General features: G+C 40.4%; 2 protein-coding genes and 1 long non-coding RNA gene across 4 annotated transcripts; 2 read left to right on the forward strand and 1 right to left on the reverse strand.

Moving 5' to 3' along the window:
- Positions 1-116: 116 nt before the first annotated feature.
- LOC104441271 (sugar transporter ERD6-like 5) lies at positions 117-11,456 on the forward strand. The gene is made up of 18 exons (XM_039311554.1): positions 117-703; positions 1,999-2,061; positions 2,282-2,371; positions 2,484-2,543; positions 2,921-2,986; positions 3,062-3,127; positions 3,211-3,293; positions 8,582-8,639; positions 9,273-9,365; positions 9,452-9,532; positions 9,619-9,703; positions 9,780-9,823; positions 9,903-9,965; positions 10,047-10,106; positions 10,195-10,248; positions 10,630-10,689; positions 10,788-10,902; positions 11,014-11,456. The coding sequence occupies exons 1-18, from the start codon at positions 545-547 to the stop codon at positions 11,136-11,138; spliced, it is 1,425 nt and encodes a 474-aa protein (XP_039167488.1). The 5' UTR covers positions 117-544; the 3' UTR covers positions 11,139-11,456.
- Positions 4,825-6,070, forward strand: LOC104441270. Of its 2 annotated transcripts, none has more exons than XR_005550547.1 (6): positions 4,825-4,988; positions 5,094-5,213; positions 5,308-5,379; positions 5,474-5,533; positions 5,633-5,696; positions 5,893-6,070. It is a non-coding gene; the product is annotated as an uncharacterized LOC104441270 (long non-coding RNA). The 2 variants fall into 2 exon arrangements; XR_001986448.2 differs by having other exon boundaries at positions 5,127-5,213.
- Positions 11,457-13,479: 2,023 nt separating the features above from the next.
- LOC120292561 (ice-structuring protein 4-like) lies at positions 13,480-14,219 on the reverse strand. Its single transcript, XM_039310811.1, has 2 exons — positions 13,907-14,219; positions 13,480-13,487 (listed from the first exon to the last, which is right to left on the reverse strand). The coding sequence occupies exons 1-2, from the start codon at positions 14,217-14,219 to the stop codon at positions 13,480-13,482; spliced, it is 321 nt and encodes a 106-aa protein (XP_039166745.1).
- Between the last annotated feature and the right edge of the window lie 2,164 nt (positions 14,220-16,383).

Here is a 16,383-nt window from a genome sequence, read left to right on the forward strand (position 1 = left end):
TTTACTAGTTTCTACAATTTCTGCTAGAAGACGAACGACTTTTTGATTAATAAAAACTTTGCTTCGTAAATCTTGTAAAGTTCATACCCTGAAATTTAGAAGAGTTTTCATTTCGTCCTTGAAGAAGAGTCTAGTTTTCATTCCGTCCTTGGAGAGTCGGAGCTTTCAAAATCTGCAAGAATTACAGTCATCAATCTGGAAGAATCGGTGCCCCTCAACTTCCTTAGAGGCCTAGAAGAGCCAACCAATGAAGTTTCTATCTTTTCCTGTTTGTTCATTATTTTTCACCCACTTCCAACCCAATTTCGACCATTCTACAGTGCTTATTTCAGAAAACCCAAAACAGAGAAATTGTAGATCCAGAAGTCTTTGTTCATTTGGCCTTGGAATCAGGTCGATCCGATCTGTATCGACAAAAATACGACTGTTCTCCTGACCTTACGCAGTGCTGAAATTTTTATTCGTCCTGTTTTCCCCGTGTGCGAGTCACTCTGCCGATCCTACTATTTGAGAAAAGCCAAACCTTGGCTTGCATCATTTTATAATGGAGAGAGAGAGCCCAGAAGAAGATGGGTTGCCTACAAGCTCTCCGCTTCTGGGTAACTCTGGCGACTCCAAGCCTTCGAGTGATCCCTCGATCACGCCTCTGCTCGTCTTCAGCACTATCGTCGCCGTTTGCGGGTCTTTCGCCACTGGTTTTGCTGTGAGTGTCATTGCATCAACTTTTTCGTTGATTGCTTGCGTGTGATTTGATCACCAAGAACCCGGTTCTGTTTTTTGTCGAGCAGTCTTGCTTTCCTTCTATTTCTTTCTTTCTTGCCTTTCTCTCGCAGGTTCTTTCGAATTCGAGTGAATGTTTTGTCAGAGAAAGAGCGAGAAACGAATTGCTCGGTCCATGTTTGTCTTTCTACGACTTTCTTGTTTTTTTTTTCAAAATGGTGGTTCTGGCATTCCGGTGATGCTTGTTTTTGTTTTTTTTGCCCTTTTTGCGGGGGTTGGTGGGGGCGTGTGAGTGAGGACTGAGGAGCGAAAGTGAATCCTGTTGTTGCAGAAGCATGTGTCGCGGATCACATGGCTTTTAGTAGACCCAAGATATCATGTTGGCCTGGATTTTGAGAATGTCATAATTTGGACAACATTCAAAGACCCGAGTTGCTTCTCTAGGATGAGTTCAGGTTTTTTTTTTTAATGGATACTCAATTTGGCAAAGAGACATGAAATTATCACATTCCACTATTGGACTGCATTTTTGAGAAAAGATCCTTCTTAAAATTGTTGATTTTTTTTTATCATTTACTTGAGTCTCAAAAATTTGAAAATTGGTCATTTAAGTGTCATCGGCGATTTACCTTACTGGAAAATCCTACATGGTACATATGATGCCCATGTCGACAATTTTTGTAATTTTTAAGCTCATTTAAGTGTTACAAATTTGAAAAATCGATTACTTAAATGCCAGTAACAATTTACCTTATTGGAAAATCTACTACGGGATTTGCTTAGATTTGGCCAGGGCTTTCTTGCCCTCGCCCATGGTTGGTGAAGCTACCATGGCTCTGGGGGAGGTCATCACGTCCTCATTGTGAAGGCCATCGCCTATAGGCGATTGCCTAGGGCCTTTGTGGGCCCGCCGGCCAAGGGTGAGGCCTTTGTGGCAAGTGCACCAAAAAAGAAAAAAAGAGGAAAAAATTAGAAAATAAAATAAAAATCATTTTTAAATGCAAAAAATCCATGTAGGACGATTTATTAGAAGTAGTGCTTAAATGATTGATTTAACTTTGGTGTAACATTTAAGTTAGTGAAAATAAAAAAGGTTATGACACTTAGGCGAGCCCCGTGCAAAAATTATGATATTCTGCCGTGCTTGTCCTCTTATTTTGTCTTGCCTTCAAAATGGGATCTCCTAGGCCATTACTTTGTTTGGGCTGTAGTTTTTCATGAGGTTGCTCTCCACCAAGTAGAAGTCACCATAACCAGTGGCATATTTCTCTAATGCAGTCCGGTTATTCATCACCCGCCGAGTCTGGAATAATGGAGGATCTAGGGCTCTCTACTGCAGCGGTGAGTCCCATCATGCTTACAGGCTACATCCTCAATGTATTGCTAGAATGTATCAGCCATTTCTTTGTTCAACGAGATTACGTCCGGAACCTCTATAATTATTATTGCAAATTTTACTCGAACAATGACTACTTTATTTGTGATACCATCGGAATAAGGGAATTCGTGAGTCATGATTCGGGGTCTCTAATATTGACATTCCCGATTTTTTATGTTACAGTATTCGCTTTTTGGTTCTATATTAACGGTAGGAGGGTTAATAGGAGCTTTGGTTAATGGGTGGATGACAGATACGGTGGGTCGCAGACGTGTAAGTCATTCTCTAGCCTTTCCCGCTATTCTTGAATTTGAAAGTCATACATCTTCAGTGATGAACCTGAAATGATCTTACAGAATTCTTGACTGATGTGTTTGTGACGCAGACAATGGGGATTTCACAAACAATTTCAGCTGCAGGATGGCTTTTTATAGCATTTGCCAAGGTTTGTGCTCTGTCTATTTTCCCCTTCAGAATTATGCTTCGTAGATCGTCAATGCCTTAATCCACAAAACTTGAGTTCCATTTCCTGCTCTCACCTTTATCAGATAATGTATAAGAGCGCCGAAGAATATCTTGACAGGAAAGGGGTTTGAATAATGAACTCCTGGGAGTATTTCTGTGATTTTCACTTCATTTCTGATATCTGATGGATCACATGCTCCCCGGGACAAATTGGGTTTCAAACTCTCCCTCCGTCTGGTCAAGGGGTCGCCCTTGAAAAGGAAAAAAACTAAATTTTCCTGCTGAAGTTTGAAGATTATTCGATCATAATTTATTTTTCTCAGTTCTGTATTCGATGTATTTCATCTTACCTCGCAGAATGCATGGTGGCTCAATATCGGAAGACTGTTGAATGGAGTTGGCTACGGGATTACATGTTACGTGGTAAATTTAGAAAAAATACAGATTCCTTACCCCGATTAATTTCTAGAAGTCGGTGATAATTTTGCCGCCAAACAGGTACCTGTGTACATTGCCGAAATAACACCCAAAAGTATCCGGGGAGCATTCACAGCATTAAATCAGGTGAAATATTTTGGGCCACTGTAGAATGTTAATCGTGTCAACTTGACGCATTGCCCGTTAACCTTTGCTTGGTCTTGTTGCAGTTTTTGTTAAGCTGTGGCATTTCGTTGATTTTCTTTGTGGGAACTATTGTTTCCTGGCGTATCTTGGCTTTAATAGGTACTGTTTTCGTTCTCTTCTGCTTTATTTTGTTAGATTTTTGTTGAGAAACATCAAAAGATCACTGTCCACGATTTCATTTTCAGCTTGCAGCCCCTGCGTACTTTTTTTTTTTTTTGGTCGAAATAGCTATTGATGTATTAGCTTACGAAGTCTTGGAGATCAACGAGGCGTTACATTCAGAAAGTAAAATATTCCTAAGGGATAGAGGGGGTCTATTCACCCAATCTGGAGGAAGTTGTTTACGGCGGTGTGCACGAACGAGCCAATCTGCCGCTTTATTTACCTCCCGGGGACAATGCGTTACTGATACTTGACGGCCCATACGGAGCTCCTGTTCGCACCTTTGGATTATGCTTCTTAGATTCCATGGTGTCTCGGCCCGGCCCAAGACATAGTCCACCATCGCTGAGCTATCGCTTTCACATACGAAGCGAAGTTCTTGACTTTGAAGCACTTGCACGTGATTGGACGGCCAGTTGGAGATAAAGCGAAGACCGTGTAACAAGAGTGCTTCGGCTTCGCATGTTCCGCAGACGAAACCCTAGCTTCCGCAGCAAAACCGTCGACCACGAATCCCTCTCTATTTCTTGCGATGCCGGCTACCGAACATAGAAATTCTCCCGGTACCCATGAGGCATCCACGTTCACTTTCACCTCACTAGTTTCGGGTGGTTTCCATACCTCTGGTAAGAGTCTATTTTTGGTTCGGTTGAGGTTTCGTATTTTCGTTCCTCTGTTGAAGGCGTGATTTTGGGTGTGTGCGAGGTCGATTACATCCTCTGCGGTTGGGGTTTTGTCTCGGAAGATCCGTGCATTGCGTGCTTTCCAGATCTGCCATAGCACCCATGCGAGGACCTCTTTCTCAGGTAATTCTCTTCTTGATTCGAAGGCTGACAGAAGCCATTGGTCGATTAGCCCGGTTTGTTTCGTCAAGTTTGTTCCCTGTATTCTGTGATCTCGCCAGATCTCTTTTGTCCATCTACAGAATAGGAATATATGCTCGGTGGTTTCAATTTACGTGCGACACGGGGACGAGAGAGGGTCTAGACGGATCTTTTTTTGTAGAGATTTTCGCTAGTAGGGACGGCGTTGTGACAAATACTCCACGGGAAGGTCCGGAAGTTTCGGCGGAACGGACCGGGCTCCATATCTGTGTCCATAAAGATCGTGGGGGTTGGTAAGAGCAAGACGCTTTAGTAAATCTTGTTTGGTTTGCGTTGCTGTGTTCTCATTATAGCCACTTTTGATCGTATATACCCCTTTACTGTTACCTGTCCAAATTCTACTGTCCGGTTTTGACTCTGAACTCAAGGGGATAGCGAGAATCTCGTTCACTATTTTCTCCTCAAAATACTGATGAATAAGAGTGTGTTTCCATGTCCGAGAGTCTTCGTTTATCAAACCTTCCACCTTGACGGTTCGATTCTTTGTCTTTGGTTGCCCATTTAGGTCCTGTGTTAACCATTTATCCTCTCTGATGTTAATTAATTTGCCGTCCCCAACTAACCATTTGATATCTGGTTTGATAGAATCTCACCCCATCAACATGCTTTTCCAGCCCCAAGATGGTCGCCGGCCCTGCTGTGCATTCCAGATGTCTCCATGGGGGAAGTATATACTCTTCAGGACTTTAGTCCATAGTGCATCCTGGGATGTGTGCAGCCGCCATACTTGTTTACCCAGCAACGCATTGTTGAAGGTAATTAAGTCTTTGAAACCCATTCCTCCTTCGTCCTTTCTGTTCTTCATAGCAGCCCAATTCTTCCAATGGATTCCCTGTTTTGAATCTCCTTTTTGCCACCAGAAAGAAGCTATTCGCTTTTCAATTGCTATGCAGATGGAGACTGGCACTTTGAAGATCGACATGGCGTATGTCGGTATAGCCTGCACCACACTCTTGATCAGGACTTCCTTACCTGCTTTGGTGAGTAATTTCTCCTTCCATCCCTCCAACTTGGAATTTACTCGGGTTAATATCCAAGAGAATAATTCTTTCTTGGATTGTCCCCACTCTGTAGGGATACCTAAATATTTTCCAGTCTTGTCAACCACAGGCACTCTCAGCTCTTGAGCCAAGTTTCTTTTCAGTGGTAAGGGACAATTCTTACTAAACGAGACCCCTGACTTATTTAGGTTTACCGCTTGTCCCGTTGCATAGCAGTATTGATTGAGTGTTAATGACAGATTCTGACATTCCGTTAAGGTGCCATCCAAGAAGAAGATAACATCATCTGCGAACATAAGGTGAGAGAGCTTTGGGCAATACCTGTTAAGTTGTATGCCTTGTATGCTGCCTTCCTCAACTGCTTTTGTCATTAACCATGTTAATACATTCGTGATCAGGATAAACAAATAAGGCGACATGGGATCTCCTTGCCTTAGGCCTCTGGATGGACTGAAAAACGAGGTAGGTTCTCCATTGAGCTTTACACTTTGAAAGTCACGGTAGTGATGCATTGCATTATTAGAGTCACCCATTTGTCAGAAAAGCCCATTTTCAGCATGCAATCCCAAACAAAATCCCATTCAATTCGATCATATGCTTTTTGCATATCTAGTTTGAGTACTGCCTTATGTTTTTTCTGTCGTTTGGTGATCCGCAGCTGGTGTAGTACTTCCTGCACGATCAGGATGTTATCCTGAATCTGACGCCCCTTGATGAAGGCGCTTTGCTCAGGTGTGATTATATCTGGCAGCCACTGCTTCAATCTATTTGCAAGTAGTTTTGAGATGATTTTATAATTGAAATTGCAAAGACTGATGGGTCTATACTGACTAATTGTCTCAAGATTTTTAACTTTGGGAATCAAGACGATATGGGTTTGATTTAACTTCGGATCCAAGACTCCTGTGTTGAAGAAAGTCTGTACCATTTGGAACAGGTCAGTCTAAAGAATTTCCCAACTGTTTTGATAGAATAGGCTGTTGAAACCATCGGGTCCTGGCGCTTTCATAGCTCCCAACTGATACACTGCCAGTTTAATTTCGTCCAAGCTTGGAAAATAGAAGCAGTAGAATGTGCACAAAAAGGAACGGGCCTATTTACCTTTGTGTTCCAGTCAGAGGTAGAAAAGGACAGAATACTCAAATCTTCACCTTGGTCTTACTCCAGCAATTTGCTAGTGCTGAAACAATGTGATCCTGAAATTCCAGAACATTGTTATGATTTTTCTAGAGCGGCTTTCTGGGTTAGAATCGGAGGTATTCCCCCTGGTTGGAGAGTCGAAACTGTTTACCATGAACTGGGAAGAAAGTTAGGCCAGGTGCAGGAAATCCAGCTTGAAACCATGGGACACCTGCAGCAAAGAGGAGGTAGAGTGAGAGTGGAGGTAGACTTAACAAACCCTCTAAAAGCAGGCACCATTTTGGATATTGGCAAGAAATGGATGTGGGTAGAATTCAAATACGAGAGATTACCCCATTATTGCTACTCCTGTGGAAGGATAGGCCACTATGCGCAAGATTGTTCAGAATTTCCTTATGCAGAATCCCCATGGGCAGTTAACAAAATCGGTTCCTATGGACCATGGTTGAAAGCAGAAGTCAGTGATCACAGTCCTTATTGGGAGACTTTTTATGGAAATCTTGAAGAAGACATTATTGTGGAGGAAACCATACCGGTAGCAACGTCTCCAAGCAGAGAACAAGCTTTAATCATAAGAGAGAAAGGGCCAGAAATGTGTCGGGAAGCCTGCAGCAAAAAAAGACCCGAAAGCTCTGTCGAGCAGGAGAGAATGGAACCCCCTGACCCAAACCAGAAGGTCAATACAGACCATGGAAAACAGATTATATGCTCAGATACTCCCACACAGAATACTCTTAAAATTGGAAAGAGTAGCAAGAAGAACATGAAGGTGCAGAAAGCTAAGAAGCAGAGATGTTTACCTGAACCAACTACTATTCTCATTGACGATTCAGGCATGACAGAGACGCCAGTGAAATTTCTAAAAGAAAGAACAGACTGGGCTTTGGTGGCTAGCCCTAATAAGCCACCAAAGACGATATGAAAATCATTAGCTGGAATTGTCAGGGGCTGGGCAACCCCCTGACATTCCAAGAGCTCAGAGCTTTAATTGCTCTTGAAAGGCCCAGTATAGTCTTCCTCATGGAGACCAAAAACAAAGCAACAATGGTGGAAGGTATATGCAAGAAAATCCAGTTTCAGCATCTATTTCTAGAAAATCCAACGGGTATAGCAGGGGGATTGGCGCTAATGTGGAATGAGGAAGTAACAGTGCAAGTCCAAAGCAGCTCTAAACACTACATTGATGTAAGATGTACTGATTCTACCAGGAAATTAAGCATGCAGATTACATTTATTCATGCATCCACAAATTTCGGGGAGAGGCAACAATTATGGCAGCAATTGAAGAGGTTGAAACCACACAGCTCCAGTCCATGGATATGCATGGGGGATTTTAACGACATTCTATCCGTATGGGAAAAGGTTGGGAAAAGGGAAGCATATACCCAAAGAATAGTAGCTTTCAAATATGCTTAATGAGTTATCTCTTATGGACATGGAAAGCCATGGCTGTGCATTTACATGGGCAAATAACAGAGAAGGGGAAGATCTTGTTAAAAAACGTCTAGATAGAGTTTTGTGTACCTTGGAATGGCGCGTAATATACCACGATGCAGAAGTTCATGCACTCCCAGCAATCGGATTGGACCACAGTCCTCTGGTTCTCAGCCTTCACCCTGCACAAAAGAAGAGAAAAAAGGAATTTAGAATGGAGGCATTCTGGTTGGAGAATGATGAATATCATGAAGTAATTCGTGAAGTATGGAACATATTATCAGCCCCTACACAGCCCACTTTTTCAGCCAAACTTCAAGTGACAGCCAAAAAACTAATACAATGGAGTCAAAAACAGTTTGCACATGCACCTAGAAGGATAAAGGAGTTAACACAGGCCCTAACAGCAATCACCAATCAGCCACAACAGCATTCCAGCAGACAGGAAATGAAAAGTATTATTCATCAGATCGACACTCTAAGAAAACAGGAAGAGCAATACTGGGGAATACGATCGAGAATTAAATGGTTACAGTGAGGAGACAAAAATACAAGCTTCTTTCACGCAACAACAGTGCAAAGGAGGCGTAGAAATCACATCACAATGCTGCAAGTGGAAGATGGCAGATGGTGTCGGGATCCAAGAGAAATTAGACATCACATATCTGACTATTACTGCCAGCTATATAAAATAGTAGGGGAACGAAACTATCAGCCAGTTTTGAGCCAATGCAAATCTCCTATTGATGATCAAATAAACGCATCCCTGGTGGCCCCTGCGTACTTCAAATCTTCGGTTTGTTTTTTATCCCGGAGTCTCCTAGATGGCTGGTAAGTTGTTTATGGAGGTATCACATGCTCATGAGGAGCCACATAGATCCTTATCATTCTTATTTGAAAAATAAAATTTGAATTGTGGAGATCATTTTTACTCTATCCATCTTCATCCAATGGTAACGATTTCCTGTGTGTGATGTCCAAATTTCTTATTCGATGGAGACAATTTGAGGGTTGAGTAACCATGACATAATGAAACTTGGATGAGTAGTTGATGGGGGAATCTAAATGGCACAAGTAGCAAGCTGCATGCCATTGAAGAATATTTTGTAGCACACCGCGACGTATCAAAGGCATGGGAATCATTTTGAATTGCTCTTGCACGAAGCACATTACCCTGATAAAATTTTAGACTGAAAATGGGAAGAGTATTAAAGAATTCAACATCTAACCAAGAATAGCTTTCCACTTGACTGAAATTGAAGTCTAGTGGAAAAAGGAGAATGGCCGGAGGTATAGGCGTTACGACTTCCTAGTCAAATACAATTCACGTGAATCATTTTTGTGAGAATGTACTAATTATTTAAAAATCTAAAATCATAATAGGAAGGTGATGTTGTAGGAATTACGGAGTGAGGATTCTGCAATTTCCATTAGAAGAAAGATGATTAGTGTAGTTATTGACAGGTAAAAGTCGGTCAAGGAAGGGAGTTTGAAGTCACATTGCAAAGACTCCGAGGCAAAAGTGTCGACGTTTCCGAAGAAGCAGCAGATATCAGAGTAATTTTTTTATTTCATTTATCGACAGGAGAGAAGTTGTCGCTTTCCTTTTCCTTTTGAATATTTCGATTTGTATTGTCTTACAGGACTATACAGAAACCTTTGAGCGGCAAACGCAGTCTAGAATTCTCAATTTGTTTCAACAAAGATACGCTCATTCCCTCATAGTAAACCTTCCCTTCAGAATATTCGAATTGCTTCCCATATTTTGCTCTCTTTTTTTTCCCCATGTCCTAATATTTTCAAAGCTTAGATAGGAGTGGGATTGGTGATGCTTCAACAATTGGGAGGCTCGGATGCATTTCTCTATTATGCGAGCTCTATATTTGAATCAGCTGGTAAAAATCATACTATAAATTCGTTAGTTAATCATAAAGAATGAAACTTGGTAACCTTAACTTATTATCCTGACAGACTTTTCCAGCAGCATTGGTACCAGAAGCATGGCGATTGCCCAGGTAATAGACTATCTTGAATTGCGCTGGGGAAGATGAATTTTATTTATCACATATTCAATATTCCTTGCCTATTTTGCAGATCCCAGCAACTGCTCTCAGTGTAATCTTGACAGATAAAGCTGGAAGAAGACCGCTTTTACTGGTGATGAAACCAATACATATCAACGTAATCTCCTAAAGTAAGCCACTCATAAGCAAAACCAAGTCTGACCTTCATTTGCAGGTTTCTTCTGCTGGAATGGCCTTGAGTTGCTTTCTTCTAGGATTCTCATTCTTCATGCAGGTACTTGAACACTAACTATGCCTACTCATTCTTCTTGATCTCAAGAAGTGGCCTGTTTTTTTGTTTTAATACCATCCTATGAAACCAGGACCTGCAGTATTGGAAGGAAGTCACTCCCATTTTGGTGTATGTATGCATTATGGTAAGTTTGTGTAACTTGCTTTTCAAACTTATATGGCTAGCTCTCATGATTGAGGGCATAATGAGTTGCGGCTTAATCCATTACCAGGCAATAATACACTGGAGAGCATATACTTCGACAAAAGAACAAAGGATTTTGCATCTAATAGTTATTATTCAATTTTAGAACATATACGGCAAATGAATTTCTTTGTCCGCTCATTGCTCAATCTGTCTAGGACAAGATGGGGAAGAAAAAGAAAAAAGTTGGATCGCAATTTATTTCTAGCAGGGCAGCAACAGTCTAATAATTTTTCTTTACAGTAGTGCTGATTCCAAGTCCTCAACCGTCTTTCCAGGAGTAATTGTATTGACATTACTGACAGATGATTATTGCTGTTAGGGGTATTCTATAGCTTTCTCACTTGGCATGGCAGGGTTACCGTGGGTTATAATGTCTGAGGTAAATAGATACTTTGAGTCTAACATTGCACCCTATAATCTCCATTTCAAGATCACATATAGGACTCTCACTTATTTCGATGCTCATATTCGCAATAGGTATTCCCATTGAATGTCAAAGGGTCGGCTGGAAGCCTGGTGACATTCGCCAAGTGGTCCTGTGCTTGGATCGCTACCTACACTTTCAACTTCATGTTCGAATGGAGTGCAGCCGGTAATGAATTCTCCATTTCTCCATCTTGTTCTATAGTTTTCACCAGCTATGCTTCTCTGGAGCCTATACACATGAACTAACAAATCTCTGTCTTGACTATGCTGCTTTCAGGAACCTTTTTAATTTTCGCATGCATTTGTGGTTTAACTATCTTATTCACTGCGAAGCTAGTGCCGGAGACCAAGGGGCAAGCATTGGAAGAATTGCAAGCATCACTTGCCCATTTTCTGCAATGAATTCTACTCTGTGTTGAAATCTGAATTGGTAGGATGAAGCAACTAAGATCGGTGTCCGCAACTGTGGCTGAACAAGTGTCTGCTTCTATTTTTGGTGCCTAAAAGTCAGCAAATTTTTAGAGGCACCTGTATGCCATGTTGTTGATCGCTTGGCTTATACCAAGACATTAGGTTGACCTGGATTATCTAAGAATGTAATAATTTTTCGCAACTACTACTTCAAAATATATTCCACTCACCCAGGACAAAGGAGAGGATGTGTCAGACAGTCTGATACTTGTTACCATGTTTTCATATGATAACATCCACTTGAACTTCGAGAAAGCAAGTATCTGATTTAGATTGCTCAAGTACACTGCACAAAGCTCATTTTTGCAAAATAAGATGTCATGATCATTATTACATCAATCACATTTGTAAAAGATGCCATTTGGATACTAACTTTGCCGTCTCTTTGTTTTGCATCTGCTGCGGAGTTTTCTCGGCAGTTGTGCTACTTGCTGCATTTCTTGACAAGATTGGTACACATCAAGTAGAAGTTACTGTTAACTGGTGGCATGTTTTTACACTGCAGACTGTTTATTCTTCACCAGCCAAATCAGGCATAACTGAATAACTGACAGCAGCAGCAAGGCCTATCATGCATTCGTGCTATATATATTTATAACTGTTCATCTGTCAATATATTGCAAAATAAGCTTTGTTGGAGTGAAGTGAAATGCATGAGACTTAGCAGACTAGCTAAAAGTGACATCTCTATTGGTGACACCAAACGGATAAGTGGAAGGTGGATCACAACTGGTATTGACATTCTCCCCAATCTTTTTGTGTTACAGTATTTGCTTTTTGGTTCAATCCAACAGTTGCAGCTCCGGTAAATAGGAGGGTGACGGACTCGATTGGTTGTAAACGAGTAAGAGATCCTCTATCCTTCCCTTTCATTATCAGAATCTCAATGAAGAACCCAACAGATCTCATGCGGATTCTCCAAAGACGTATTTTTTTATGCAGGCAATGTGGCTTTCTCAAATATGTTGCGTTGTTCCTGCGTCTTCAGAATTCATCTTCATTGTCAATGACTCAATTAACAGGCTTAATAATCCAAATCGCATTTCCCACCTTTCAGGCTTATCATATGGATGAGTTCATTCAGATTTAGTGCTGTTGGATGTTTTTGTGTCAATGCAGTACTGAAATTTGCACTTACAAACAATCTGTCTAGCTGGTTAAGGGATCACCATCAGGAAAAGAAAAGATTCACTTGACTTTCTTCCTGCTAAGATGCGGGGAAAATATTCACCACCTATTCTTGTGAATGATCAAACCATGGCTTAGGCTATACTGCATTTAATCTACAGAATACTTGGTGGCTGGATTTTGGAGGAAGACTGCTGAACGGGCTTGGCATTGGGAATACATGTTACATGGTATATGCAAGAAGATTTGGACTCCAGTGGTCAGCAGCTCGGACTGTGTCTAATTTGAGCCGAAGATGAAATAGTAATCTAGAAGACTTCATTTTATTCTTTTGATGTAATAGTTTCGAGAGATCTTAGTTGCATAAAGTGGATAGATACAATTACAAAGTGGTATAATTACATGAACATGGACAGTGTCAGAGCCCTTACTGTTTGCAAATACGTATGGTCTTATGATGCTCTTCTGTGTAATTAGGTTATTTTGGGCCATTACTTTAGATATTTAAATGCAAAGCTACATCTTAAAGAGGCGAATCTTCTAAGAAACAAGTAAAAACGGGTCAGGCTTCCCAGTTCCAACACACATGCGCGCATGCCCGAAAGATGTTGCTTGACTACTGCTTGATGGTGTAATGCAGCATTACTAACAGGCTCTCCAATATTAATCTGATCCAATCTTCTAAACTTGAGCTTGTGGCTCTCTCCCCCGACTCCCCCCCCCCCCTCTCTCTCTCTCTCTCTCTCTGTAGTGTGCAGTCATTCTATTACTGTCTCAGATGCTGCTGCCCTCTGTGTCAGACAAGGCATGCGCTTGATTGGAATGCTTTTCCCTGGGGTGTGTCATGTCTGAACTTGAATCCATCTTCTGTCAACAGGTTCAAATCAATGGGACCAGACAAATTTTTTTTTGTTCTTCACTTGTTTTATAGCCTCCGCAGTGCAAGGACAATTAAGGAATGACTTTTAAATGAAATTCATCTGTGTAAAATTTATAGGAGTCAACAGTTCATTAAATGGTTTACATTTTTTTGCTATCCTATATTCTCATATTTCTGTACCTGTCCTACTATATGGTTAATAAAAGACAAAATTATAGGTAACACTCTTTTTCTAATGCCAAATATTCATTCTCAAGAGTTATGTCACGATACTATAACAAGAAAACATTACAATGAGTAAGAATATGCTTATCGTTAGACTTTTACTTATCGGTAAGAGCATTATTTGCAACAGGAGAGAATGAAAGTTACATATTTGTCACAAAATAACAATTCACTTCCTGTTATTGTAGAATGCCATTTGACTTTACTTTGTAAAGAGCAAAAGGACAGAGTTAAAGAAATCAGTTGGCTTAGGATAGTGCTATCAGTGTGTGTGTGTGTGTGTGTGTGTGAATACTTTAAGAATCATACTATTGACTTCTAGGACAGTAGGATAAAACTGTTGTATAAACATAGAGTTATATAGTTCAAGTGTCATTTTTAATTTCTTTAGACAAATTTGTCAAACTGATATATATTGGACGTGTTGTTACTATAAATACACAAAGTCTCTGCCCCCCCACCCCACCACATCCACAGATGCGCAGCAACACAGCTTCCCCAGATGCAGCAGCGGCAGAGACCTCAACAGTTGCAGCCCCAGCACCAACAGATGCAGATGATGCCCCAACGACAGCAGCAGATGCAGCAGCTCCAGCTGCAGATGCCACAACTGCAGCAGCAGCAGGAGTCACTGCAGCAACATCTCCAACAGCTGCAGCCGCAACACCCACAGCAGCAGCAACAACATGCACCGCGGCAGTTGATGGGGTCTGGAACGGGACAAGGCTATGTCCAAGGTCCAGGGCGTTCACAGTTGATGCCACAGGGACCCGTTTCATCACAAGGGCTGCCCAACACTCCTGGCGGGGGATTCATGAGCTAATCTGAGATTCTGAAGTTCCCCACTTAAACCACATTGTGCTCTTCAGTCCATCCCCCGCTTGAGACGAGTCCTACATTTTTCATTTTCGCTGGATATTAGAATCAGGGACTCACCGTGGAATTTCTATACAGGCCACCTGTTAGGATAGATTCCACCTTGTATGGTGATAGCATTATGCAGTATCCTGTACAGATCTTAGTTGCAAAAATGATCATTCTCAATGTTCTGCCGTTCCTTCGTTTATGTTTCCAAATGAACTTATATGGGTTCTCTGTTCATGCTCGTCTGTTTTGACTACCTTTGGTGGGCTTGAGATCCCTTTTGCATGCGCAAGAGTTTCTATTTAACTGCGACTTTCCAAGGTCCAAAATAGTGCTCTCAATTCAATTACTCCTATGTGAAGATATGTGGCAAATAGTGCTCTCAATTTGACTACCCCTATGAGTTGAGAATGAGTTGGGAAAATATGGCCTAAGAGGCAAAGGTTTCGCATGACTTTACTGCTTTAATAATGCATTTTGCCTAGTACATTGGAAGCATATCCGGACCGGCACTGGTTTGGTCCACTGTACTTCTATCCGACCGTTTTACCACCGCCTCATCCTATCCCTGCCGGTTTTCCCTTGCCGGAACCTGCTTACCTCGAAGCCCAAGCTAGTTCCTAGTTTAGTTATTCTATGGCTTATGTTGCCTTTTGATATGGTTCAGATTTCCTTGTAGAAATTTCTTGGAAACAATGATTTGCGTTCTGTTGTTATGTCGTTTTGAATTTCCAAGTGGAATGAAAATTATATTTATTTTTCTTACATGCCTATCCCAAGTAAGATGATCAAATTATGCGTCAGATCATCCTTGAACGAATATAGACGGCTTCATTTGGAAATTGCTCGGATAAATTTATCTCACTGCCCATTTTCAAGATTTACCAGCATTAACACGCTAATTTCAATCCCCTTTAGCTACAGTTGGTTCCGGGTTTCCATTCTAGATAGGTATGGACATGATAGAATATGAAATTCAGGTATTTTGTTATATCCTATTCACCGTTTGGTGATTATATTAATAAAGTCAAAAATATTTACATCATATCATTTTACAACAAGTTAAATTATATTAAAAAAAGCGGATTAAATCTCTATGTATTCTTATTCTATTTCTAACTTATCTTCTTCACTATTTCTCTTTACGCTTCATAATATTTCCATATCTGTTTTTGAGATGTATTGAATGAGATGGTATCACAAAACTGACAAAAATCATGCTTGAAAATGGTCAATATGATTTTCGAATAGTGCTACAAATAATTGACTTTCCAAAATTGTAAAACTCTTATTTTATAATTATTTAAAATTCTTTCTTGAATAAAATTGGTCATTTTAAATATAGCGTCATTTAATGAGTTAGGTAAAGAAGGGGTTTACTCAATATAAATTAAAATTTTATGGATTTTATTGTCAAAACCTTCGAATCATACTCACTTTTCAGGATTGGGGTAATAACTAATAAAATTTTCAATTCAATTTTCATATATACATGCAAACGAATTTTTATTTTTGTTTTGGGCACTTAAAGATCTCATCACATAACATTCAATACTTAAACGTTCAACACTTATTTTTCAGTATGATTGGATGAACCCTAACGCGATGATAAATAGAATAAAGATTTCATTTTGGTCTCATTCCTTCTCACCAACATATTGTTAATTTGTTGAATGTGCAATTGACTCTTTTTTTAGAAGAAAGTTATATATATAATGGGGAAAACTTGACACAATAGTAATGACCCTTTTAAATAAAGTCTAAACTCATAGAATTAATACATTATTCTTATGTTGTCGAAAGAGGCTCGGATATAGGCACGCCGTCCTCACGACGCTATATATAGGCACAATTCTACGGCTTTTTCCGTTCAGGAGGAACCTAAGTTTCTTTTTTCCCTAAAAACCAGCGATGCCTATGCCTAATCTGTATTTTTAAAATTTTAAATCTTATGTAATTGCTAAAATGATTCTGCCACGTGAATCGTTGTATTTCAAAGTTGGACAATTATTAGATCAATCAGAAGTGAAAATGGACGATTGTTAACTTTAAAAAAGTTGCTCATACTTTTCTAATTAA

Source organism: Eucalyptus grandis, chromosome 4, assembly GCF_016545825.1.
Source record: "Eucalyptus grandis isolate ANBG69807.140 chromosome 4, ASM1654582v1, whole genome shotgun sequence".
Lineage (NCBI taxonomy): Eukaryota > Viridiplantae > Streptophyta > Magnoliopsida > Myrtales > Myrtaceae > Eucalyptus > Eucalyptus grandis.